This window comes from Triturus cristatus, chromosome 6 (genome assembly GCF_964204655.1).
Source record: "Triturus cristatus chromosome 6, aTriCri1.1, whole genome shotgun sequence".
NCBI classification, from domain to species: Eukaryota; Metazoa; Chordata; class Amphibia; order Caudata; family Salamandridae; genus Triturus; species Triturus cristatus.
Window position 1 is genome coordinate 149265836 of NC_140589.1, and position 12314 is coordinate 149278149.

Below are 12314 nucleotides of genomic sequence, written 5' to 3' on the forward strand. Positions count from 1 at the left end.
GGACATTTCACTCATAAAAAACCAATGAAATTCCCCCGTTATAGTTACTGCAGGCAACTATAACTCACGCGACCGTAATCCTCTGCTGATGCTAATACTGTATTTAGACACTTATTTGCCCATGTCTTCTTCCATTAAATTTTAGCTATACATATATTACAAATATTTATTTTTCAGAAAGATACATATGTCATCAGTGATGTAATATCTGACGTCATCAGCAGAGGATTGCGGTCGCGTGAGTTATAGTTGCCTGCAGTAACTATAACGGGGGAATTTCATTGGTTTTTTATGAGTGAAATGTCCAGCTAACTATAACATGTGTGAAACCTATGGTTTTTTAAGTGAATTTGCAAGGTTTTTTAAATGCTAATTCCTAACTATAACGTGTGTGAAACCTATGGTTTTTTCAGTGAATTTGTACGGTTTTTTAAATGCTAATTTATTTATGTATTATTTTTTTTATATATTTATTTTACAATAAACTACGTATTAAAATTTTTTTTTTTTTTTTTTTTTTTTTTTTCACCCTGCGAATTATTTTTTTTGTGTGTTTTTCAGGGTGCGCGCACTGTGCGCGCACCCCCGCGATTTTAAAAAAAAAAACAATTTTTTTTTGCCTTCGGGGTCCTTCAGGGACCCCCTGACAAAGGCTAGGGGGTCAGGAACTCTCTACCCTGCCCCCTTTTCACGTTCGCCACCTTCCTTTTTCACTATCGCACTGAAAACAAACAAAATGGCGGCCGACACTTCCTGATTTCGACCGATTCGAACGTTGACTAACATGTAACCACCAATCAGAATTACGCTCGCGCACGTTAGGGTGCTCGCACGGTGCTCGCACGGTGCGCGCACCCTGCGCGCATATAGATATATATATGCTTTTAAATGCTATTTTCTCCGGAAATACTGAACAGATTTACACCAGACCTGCAAAAGGCACTTCCTTGACCTTATGGCTACCTCTCTGCCAAATTTCAAGTAATTCTGTTCAGCCGTTCGGGCTGTAGTGTGTCTAAAGGTCCTATGAAAAAATGCATGGGAAAAACGCGTTTTGGGACCCCCCTTTTATCTCAGCCCCCGCTTGACGAATCCCCCCGAGACTTTCAGGGTAGGAGCGGAGCGTAGCGCCCCACCTATTTTGAAAAATTCGCGAGGATTCGTCGACCGGCGCCAAAGTTATTCAAAATAGAATGTTGCGGATTTCCTATGGAAACGTGGTCCTAACTATAACTACCTACTGGCGACCGCCAGTAGGTAATATATATATATATATATATTTATGTGTGTATATATATATATATATATATATATACACATAAATATATATATATGTATGTATGTATAGATAAGTATATATATCTATATCTATATGTATATTCAAAAGAATGTTGCCTGTTACATCGTATTCCTGCCTTCAAATCATCGGTGCCAGCCGTGGCGGCACAAGCCACATATATCACGAAGAAACCAAGGGGCATATCAACAACAACCGGCGATAATTATCGCTCAGCGCTCTTAGCGTGAGGATAATTATCGCCGGCTAGCGTGAATTTTTATCGCTGAGATAGCGTGCTATTAGCAACGCTTATCTCAATAGCGATAAAAATCTACATGCTAACAGGCTAACGTGAGATTATCGCTGGAAACCCAGCGATAATCACACGTTACCTTGTTGATAGGGACAGGCAAACTTAGCCATGATATCCTCCTTCCATAGGATATCATGGCTAAGTCTGAAAATTAGCAGACGTAAAAAAGCAGCGTTAACCGCGGTTAGCGCTGCTTTTTTTGTCTCTAACAGGGTTAGCGACATTCTTGATAATAGGAGAAATGTCGCTTAGCGACATTTCTCCTATTATTTTACTCTGGAACGCCCCCTTTGCATCTCATTAGAGATGCAAGGGGAAGCGTAGAGTAAAAGGGTGCTAACATGCAAATTTGCGTGTTAGCACCCTGTTGTTGGCGCTAGTTTTATCTCTGCTTTTTTGGCTTTTAAAGCCAAAAAAGCAGAGCTAAAGCCCTTGTTGATATGCCCCATAATGCTGATCGGGAAGGAGGCGGCACACCCGTTTCAGCCAAGGAAATTTATTAAAGCAATAACAATGCATTTCAGCCGCACTGGCCTTTTTCGAGTTAACACACACTCGCTGTTGACGCCATTAAGAGCGCTTGTATACAAGGAAATCGACAAAATACTACATCACCATAGTGTCGTCAAATGATTAAACAGGTCAAAATAAAACAAAAAACACATTTTGGCTGATGCCGCATTGCACATATCGCTGGCCTAATTTTATATTGCAACAATATTTTTTGTCACTAAAGCTCATTTGAATAATATTTCGAACGTGATATTGACTGCCTCTGTAGAAAGAGAATGACGAGCAAATAACTCACTCATAGACATGGGGGAAAGACCTTGAATATGTTCTTACAATACTGTGACAAGATATCATGAAATGTTAAATAATTGGTGGAAAGCTGATCTTTTGGATGATGATGAACTAAGATTCCTCAAAAATGATAACCCTCGTGTTCCATGCCTATATCTCTTACCCTAGGTGCACAAAACCGCAACCAAACCACCAGGGAGACCCATTGTCTCCTCCAATGGGGGACTGCTGGAGAACACTTGCGTCTTCTTGGATTACTTCCTGGCACCATATGTTAAAGATCTCAGATCGTATTGCCAAGACAGTACTGATTTTTTGAAAAGTATACATGACATCGAATGGGAGAAGAATGGATTTTTTTAATTGTGTGCAATATTTGCGATGGTGCCCCAAAAGCCAGCGCGGTCCCCCCGTGTACTGTTGAGGGGATGTCGCGACTATCGTGATGTCCATGCGAATATTGGTGAAAATATAAAATATATATATATTTGTACACACTAGCCAGTGACTGTCACACACTTATGTACCTACTCACATATTCACTCAGACACTTATGCACCCATTCACATACCCACTCACACATATATATCCAGACACATACCCACTCAGATACTGATGTACCCACTGTAGTACCCATTCAGGTGCTCATGCACGCACTTTCAGTCACTTGGAGAGTGACGCACGTATGTAAAGACCCACTCAGACACTCATACGCCCACTTACAGACCCAGTGTTAGACTTTTGCTTCCACTGAGACACTCACTGATAGACAGACCCACTCAGGCACTTATGCACCAACTCATAGATCGAGTCCTAGGCTCATGTACCCATTCACATACGCAGTCAGAGACTCATACACCCACTCACAGACCTATGCAGTCACTCATGCACCCACTCAGAGATCCACTCAGACACTCACACACCCAGAGACTCACTCAGACATTCATTCATTGACTCACAGACCCACTGAGAGACTTATAATTCCACTCAAACACCCACTGAGACATTGATTGGCTCAGTCACAGATCAAGTCTGACAATTACGTACTGACTCACAGAGCCACTGACAGCCTTGTACTTCCACTCATACATTCACTGACAGAGCGACACACTCAGAGACGTATACACCCAGTGACACACTTACTGAAAGACTCATGAATCTACTCTGATATCCAGTCATAGACTTATATATGCAGTGGCAGACCCACTAGGAGACTTATGCATGCACTCACACAACAGAGTGAATCATTAATGCAGACTGTTATAGAGTAGTTGAGTCTCTCACCGCACCCTAATACGCAGACTCCATGATGCAGGGATCCGGGTTAAGGCCCTTGCCTGGATCCACTCATTCCTCTCAGGCAGAACGCAGCGGGTCAGATTCCCCCCTTTCCTCTCAGACCCTACTCCAACCACCTGCGGAGTCCCCCAGGGGTCCTCCCTCAGCCCTACGCTCTTCATCATCTACATGGCTCCGCTCGCCCCCATCGCCAGAACCTACGGACTCAACATTGTGTCATACGCAGACTACACCCAACTCATCCTCTCCCTATCCAACGAACCCAACACCACCAGACACAACTTTCGAGAAGGCATGGAAGCCGTTGCTGAATGGATCAAAAACAGATGCCTACAACTAAACACCAACAACACAGAAGTACTCATCATGGGCCCAAACCCCGACGCCTGGAATGACACCTGGTGGCCCCCTGCCCTCAGAATCCCACCCACCCCCATGGACCACGCACGCAACCTGGGAATCATCCTGGACTCCGAGCTCCAAATGGACCAGCAAATCAACTCCGTCTCGTCCTCCTGCTTCCACACCCTTTACCTCCTATATAAGACCTTCAAATGGATCCCCCTCGATCACAGAAAGACCGTCACTCACGCCCTTGTCACCAGCAGACTTGACTACGGCAAAGCACTCTACACCGGAATAAACAAAAACCTCACCCACAAGCTACAGAACATCCAGAACGCCGTCGCAAGACTGGTCCTCAACCTGCCAAGACACTGCCACAACTCCCAGCACCTGCGCACACTCCACTGGCTCCCCATTGAGGCTAGAGTTCCCTTCAAGATGCTCACCCATGCCCTCCAAGGCACCGGACCAGCATACTGAACAGCCGACTCAAATTCCACGCACCCCAAAGGACCCTACAATCATCCCAGCTCTCCTACGCCGTGGTCCCCTGCACCAGAAAGACCGGATTGGGAAGCCGCTCCTTCTCCTTCCTCATGGCCAGAGCCTGGAATGCCCTTCCGCTGCACCTCAGGCAGACAACATCGCTCCCCATCTTCGCAAGAAACCTCGAAACCTGGCTCTTTGTCAGACCCCCTCCTTGATGGACTGGAACCTGCACCCCCCCCCCCCCCAGTGCCTTGAGACCCTTACGGGTGAGTTGTTGTGCATAACAAATGCCTGATTGATTGATTGATAAATGTTTTTATAGCGTTAATTATATAGTGATTTATCTAGTGTAATGGTTAGAATAAGTAAGATAGTTATAATTATTGAATGTGGTGGTGGCTATTGAATTCCTACTGTTGCTTTGCATTTTCACAACGTGTAATGAGTCATCGTGAAAACAGTAAATAGGTTTTAGAGATGGTTTTTATAGAAACTTTCTAGAAAAACATGACTTTAGAGAATACTGTAAGAAACCCTTAGTGTTTAAAATACTGTAATATGTGTGGATATATGTGTTTTAGACTTTATGGAAAAGGCACAATCGTCACAGTTAATAACGTCATTGCAACATCTCGAATATCCGCAAAAATGGAAAATAGGTCTGAAAGATGGTTTTTACAGAAACTTAGTACAAAAATTTGAGTTTAAACATGCTTTGAAAGAATTATGTATATAGTAATATGTGTAGTGCAATGTTCATAATGGATTATTTTAAATATTATTTTTGGATGTGTGGGTGGTCATTTAATGTCTGCTTTTGTTTTCTGCGTGGATCGCGACGTTGTCATGACAAACCCCTAAAACTAAAAATAAACCTTTAGAATTTTGTGTTCAATATTTTGGGCACTCAAGTGGCATTGACAAGAGCCATTGCGTTGGTTGTGTGTATATCGCTGCTACACATAAGACCGGATGCAGAGTTTCAAGGTTTCTTAGAAACACTCTGTTGCCTTCATTTTTAAAGTGCACTCCATCATTTCATACTAAATATTTAGTCTTAAACCTTATTTAAAAAAGTGTATTTTTCAGTATGTGAAATACATTTACTGATCGCAGATTTTTCACAGTAAATGCAACAATGTTGTGCCGACTCACAAAATTGTTAAAAATAAAACCAGTTATTAATGCACTTTCTGATAAACACATAGCAAATCAAAAAATGAGTGGTATATAAAATAAATATAACATATAATATTCAATTATTGAAAGAAAATACTAAAATCTTAAGAGGTTCAAATAAAATGGACTTTACAATTCAGATATAGAATTAAAAAAACCTCAGAAATTTACTGAAAAAACCTCAACGTTAAAGAGAAGGTATAGTTAGGAATTAGCGTTTAAAAAACCTTAGAAATTCACTGAAAAAAACAAAGGTTACAGGGGCGTTCTAGTTAGGAAGTAGAATTTACAAAAAACCTTAGGAATTCACTGAAAAAAAACAAAGGTTACAGGGACTTTATAGTTAGGCTGACATTCCACTTCTACAAAACCAGAGAAATTCAGCAGTTATAGTTAGCTGCTTACGACCTCACATATTACATTACTCATGACATGAAAGCTGCGCTATGTTACAGGGAAAGAGAAGGAATGTGCTGTATCGAAAATACTACGCATTCCTGCCCTTTCCCCTGCACTGGTGCACAATGGGCTGCTTAGCGCCAATGCAAGCACCTTTGCACCATGGAGCAAGAGTGCCTGTGTTGCATGCAGGGTTGTTTTTGTGCAGGAAGGGCCATATTCCTGCTCAAAAACAATTCTGAAAGGCATTTCCTCTTTCTATGTGTGCTGCAGAGAGAGGAAAAAATGAGGAGAAATAAATATACACTTTGGGAATGAATCAAAATCCATGGATGTTGTGTGGTAACACCACTCAACACCCATGTAAATGCCTCCCGGGCGCAGAGTAATGCAAAGCAGCAATTTGCGCTGCGTTACGTTACTAAAGATTTATGAACCCACACAAGGTGGCCTTGCATGGCTTCATAAATCTCTTTTTTGTGTTGCGTCGCTCTTGCACCACGTTGCGTGGTGCAAAAGCGACACAACGGGGCTTGTAAATGTACCCCATACTATCATTTAAATGTGTGGATAAGTGAGGGATTTGCAGTAGAGTAAATCTCCAGATCATGAATTAAATAGTCTGTGGATATTAAAATGACTTTTAACTTGTCACTGAACTGTATTTGCCCATGAACATCTCTAAGATCCTCTGGTGATCTCCAGATTCACTAGCCATATTGACTTGAGCAAATGACGCAAGATGCTCCAGACATTATCTAAGGTGCCAGAAAGGAATTCTTCATAATTGTGCTCCGAAATAGACACAACTCTTCAATAACTATTGTCCTGTAAACTGTTTTCTTGATCAAATTCAACCAAAAAGAGCCTTTCAGCATTTGTAATGCATTGTGCTGTGCAACAACAATTTACATTTATGTTATGTTATGTTATTTTATATTTATAAAGCGCACAGATGCCACAGCCAAGCGGCGTCCTGGCGCTATAAAAGGACGAGCAACATAACACCAGATATATAGTACCAGCCACGACCACTAAACCAAAGGAAACAAAAAAGTTTTCACAGCTTTTCTGAAAGGCAGCAAGTCAGAAATAGAACGGATGCTAACAGGCAGTGTGTTCCAGAGGCTCGCTGCCAAAACCACAAATGAACGGCCGCCCATTCTGGCTTTTTTTAAACGGGGAACCTTAACCAGGAATTGACCCGTTGAACGTAGTGTTCTAGCAGGGGTGTAGTAGGAGATGGTCTGAGCTAAAATAGGTGGAGAGGCAAACTTCAGAATTTTAAAAACCAGGCACAATACTTTGAACTTTATCCTCTGCCTAACGGGCAACCAATGAAGATCAGAAATGGGACGCCTGACTGAGCAAAACTTAGGCAAACCAATCAACATTCGAGCGGCCGCATTTTGCACACGCTGAAGGCGTGTGAGCTCTGCTTGGATGGTGCCCAATAAAAGTGCACTGGCATAATCTAATCTAGAGAGAATCATGGCCTGAACTATAAGTTGCCTAGTAGAGGCGTCGAAAAATTTAAAAATAGGCCTAAGGCTCTGAAGAACACCAAAACAGGTACCCGCCACTTTTTTTGTGTGAGGGGTAAATGATAAGTTGGCGTCAAGCAAAACCCCAAGATTCTTCACCTGGGTTACCGGAATAGGAGTTTGGCCAAGTTCTGACGGCCACCAATCGTCTCCCCAAAGGTGAGCTTCTTTGCCCAACACCAAAACTTCAGTTTTAGTGGCATTAAGTTGGAGACGGTTATCGGTCATCCAGCTTGCCACCTCCCTAAGGGCTCTCTGAAAATTGGAGGCATTCAGCGCAGTATTCTCATTTAGTGCGACCGCTAATTGAGTGTCATCGGCATATGACACCATGGTTAGGCCCCATTTATTGGCAACCCCCATCAGCGGTCTCACATACAAGTTAAACAGGGTCGGACTGAGTGCCGAACCCTGCGGAACTCCTTGGGAAATAAGGCGAGGAGAAGATTCATAGGGGGATGTACACACTTTAAAGGTACGCTCAGCCAAAAATTAACGAAACCAATCTAAAGCAGTACCCTCCACTCCGGCTTCTCTTAATCTCTGGAGCAGAATAGGGTGGGAAACAGTGTCGAAAGCGGCACTAAGATCCAAAAGGATCAGTGCCGCCGTCTGTCCAGAGTCTAACAGTCTTCGTAGATGCTCAACCATAGCCACCAAAGCTGTCTCAGTGCTATGGCCTGCTCTGAAGCCATTCTGGGAGGGATGAAGGATACCTGTGTTTAAAAGATGACCAGATAGAATATTATTAACATGAGCCTCAGCAATCTTAGAGACCCATGGAAGCAAAGAGATGGGCCGGTAATGTTCTGGTTTTGTTGGGTCTAAAGTAGACTTTTTCAATATCGGCATAACCATGGCTTGCTTCCATCTTATAGGTACCGACCCAGAACTAAGAGATAACCTGATGAGATTGTGAAGAAACGGAAGACAGATCTCAGCGGATTCCCTAAATTGTGCAGGTCTCAGAGGGTCCATCGGAGAACCCGATTTGACCTTCACCACTAGGGAATCAAATTCTTCCTGAGATGGCACAGGAAGCACTAACAATGGACTAGAGACAATATACATAGATTCTACATTGTTAATGGATGTGGTAGAGGAGGGAAAGGATCTGTAAATCGCATCCACTTTTTCCACAAAAAAAGACGCTAGTTCTTCACAATGAGCCTGAGAGCCATTCCCCAACACAACGGTTTTCCTATTGGTTAAATCTTTGAGAACCTTAAAGATTAATTTGGTTGGGTTAGCACAGTTCTTTAATTCTGAGGAGTAGAAAGAGGCCCGTGCTTTGCAAATAGCTCGATGATATAGCTTAATGCTGGCCTGATAACCCTGTTTAAGGATAGGGTCATACGCCTTGCGCCAGGCTCTTTCTGCCCTTTTACAGGCGACCTTGAGGAGCCTAAGGGATTCATCGTACCATGGGCTAGAGTGGCCAGGCCTGGTCTTACTCCAGCCTGCTGGTATTAAGATGTCTAAGGCCTGGGTCAACCATTTGCAAAAGTAATCATACCCGGAGGTAACATCAGTAGGATGTTCTGGTGGATGTTGTAGTAAAAGCTGATGAAAATCCTCCAGATTCAAATTCCTCCAAGGTCGTTTAAAAACGACAGGTGTGGTACTTCTGAAAGGATGAACGGTCAAAGTAAACCGGATATCAATCAGATAGTGATCTGTCCAGATTATCGGCTTAGGTGGCAGTGCTTTTGCATTATCCAGATTCGTCAAGAAGGGGTCCAAGGTATGACCCCCTACATGAGTTTGACCGCAAATTAGCTGATGTAGTCGTAATGCCTCAAGATCTGTGAGAAAACTGCACACCGCAGAGGATTGAGGAGCATCCATATGGAGATTAAGATCACCTATTATGCTAAAATTTGCTGATCTAAGGGCTAAAGAGGAGACCACCTCTGGAAGAGCTGTCCGAAAGGCATCGTCAGGACCAGGGGGTCTGTAAATAACCAGACCAGAAAAGGTGAATTGAGAGGTCATCAAGATAGCGAAGTGAGCACTTTCACAACCCGCTATACTTACAGCATTCCATACACAAGGATAACATGTCCTTACCACGACCGCAATCCCTCCACCTCTCGAATTACGGTGTAAAGTATACATAGTATAGTCCGTAGGCAAGGCAAGATTTATCGCCGCCGTAGCATTGTCATGTAACCAAGATTCCGTTAAAAAAAATATATCCGGTCTTTCATCAGTAAGTAAAGTAAAAACATCTAGATAGTGACAGACTAACGACCTCACATTTAGGTGAAATATTTTAAAAGTGGTTTGCCTGTGAGCGACAGGAGGACAGTTTACAGTGTTAATAACACTTGATGGGGGCTGTAAAGCCCTAATAGGCATGGACAATGGGAGCTCAAACCTGCACCCAGCACACTGCACAGGGCCGGAAAGAGGGTCAAGAGCTCCATGCACACATCCACTCACCCTGTTCCTGAAACTGCATAGATAACTCGCCGCAAGCATGATCAACCTCCTACGTGGCCTGCCCTAGCCCTGCCGAAGCGCGGACGAGCGCAGATGGGCAGGACTCTGGCGCGACTCCGGCGCAGGGAGGGCGCCCACCACTGCGCATCACCGCTGCGCGTGCAAATGGCTGGGTTAAATGCACGTCCGCGCCTAGACTGCCCGCCTACTCCCCCAATATGGTGCCCAACAATGACCCAGCAGTTCCCCAAGCCAAGATGGCGTCCACAGATCACCCACGCTTCCCCCAAGGACAGGACCCGCCAAACAGCGGTGCTGAAACAATTTATAATGCGGGTAAGAGGGCCGCGATTCAGATAAAATCAGGGAAGAAGAAATTATAAGCAAAACAAATATTAAAACGGGGAATTTAAAATAGCGAAATAGCGCTGGAGTCTGAGGCAGGTAGTAGCTCTGTCACCTTGTCCAGCTGACGCGTGCAACTGCCCGGCTTAAATGCACCGTCCGCGCCTAGACTGCCCGCCTACTCCCCCAGTATTGTAATGTGACGCGACAGATCAGCACTGAACAGGTGCATTAATCATCATGAGGCATATCAGAAACAAACATTTAAAAGTCTGAATTCGATGTGCTTTAGGCTTTTTCCTATCAATTGAATTTATTTTAGTCTATTTAGAAATTCACAAAGATCCCAAGGAGAACACATGGAAAGGCACAAGTTGTACATTTATAGTCATACTCCCACTAAAATGTACTTGGGTGCATTTGTCTACAAGGCGAAAAATTGTAATGAATAAACATTGTTGAAATGTTCATTAGCACATGCACATTTTTGTCTTTCCATAGCTTGAAAATATTATTAGAGGTGAGGAATCCATTCCTATAAACCACCAAAAAACATGTGTGTTAGAAGAAACTCTTTTCCACCTGAGTTACACTGCTTGTGAATATGCACAGAGTGATTACTTTGAGGGTGTCCATTATTGCCCCCGCCCCATTATTAATTTCCTGGAAATGCCCATGTTCGAACTCCAGAAATACAATACATATCTAATATTTTTTCCATTCGTAACATTCTTAGAATGTATGGGATTAGAAATTTGCACTTGGTTGATGATTCAGGATTTAGGATTTCCACCTGTAAATTCCACTTTATGTATACACCAAAGGAATTATGAATTTAGCCTCTTAAATCTTTCTTTAGCATGTTCATGCCAATTCACAATGTTCCAAGGGCAGAGATTTCACACCATTTCATAAAAACACTTTTTAATGTATCATTTATTTTCTTTGTAAATCATATTATGCCAACATGTGGCATGAATTGTGGTTTCAGTCCCTTTGGATGAAAAATCTTGTGAAAAAGTACTTTTTCCTGTTGTAGGGCAGGATAACAAATGCAGTTCTAACTGACCCAATGCTAAAACTGAATACTCACATTTTGAGTGAGCAGTGTTTTACCTGGAGACCAGCTACGTTATATACCAAAATATCTCCAATAGAAGTCTGAATATACCTGACGATTGACAGGCATTCCCTTGAGTTAATGTGTACCTCTAAATGTCTGGTAACCTTCTTTGTGGCCTGTAGGAATGACAATTGCCTTCTCTTTTTTGTGTGCAGATAATCGCCTTCGATGAGCTTAGAACGGATTTCAAGAGCCCAATAGATCAGTGTAATCCAGCACATGCTGTGAGTACCATCAGTTATGAGTTCTGGTGTTGTGAATATTCCCTGTTGTTGTAGTTGGGTTTAGTATGCCCAGATTTTTTGATCACTGGGTTTTGGACCTTTTACTGTGGGAAGTCTCACTATTTGTGTCTTACCCCCGGTAAGCACATAGGTAAATGAACTGTTGATGTTTACCGCCAGTGTATACCTTTCAAGATAAGGCTTCTGTGACACAGCTAGGGACAGGGGCACTTGGCTAGTTACATGTAAACATGTAAACATATGTACACGTGCATGTGCACAAGTGTGCAGACTGCCTGTACGAGACTACTGTTGTGCCCAGCACAGACGCCTGGTGCAGAGGGGACTCTGCAAGGTTAGATGGTGACTTGGGATAGGCCTTATAATATAAGTGGGCACTTATAAGTACGGTCAGTAGGGTTTACTGGTTTATCTGCAGTGTCACTAAATTATACACATAATGGGAAAACTTCCTAAGAGTGCAGTTTTGTTTCCCTTCGACCTACAAAGTCCCATAAGGTATGAA

General features: G+C 42.9%; 1 protein-coding gene across 1 annotated transcript in view; it reads left to right on the top strand.

Moving 5' to 3' along the window:
* The window catches only part of CNIH3 (cornichon family AMPA receptor auxiliary protein 3), a 621447-nt gene that overhangs the window by 130641 nt on the left and 478492 nt on the right, over positions 1-12314 (top strand). Inside the window, exon 2 of the mRNA XM_085609126.1 lies at positions 11720-11788. Coding sequence (XP_085465252.1) covers positions 11720-11788 — 69 coding nt within the window. The remainder of the gene's footprint in view (positions 1-11719; positions 11789-12314) is intronic.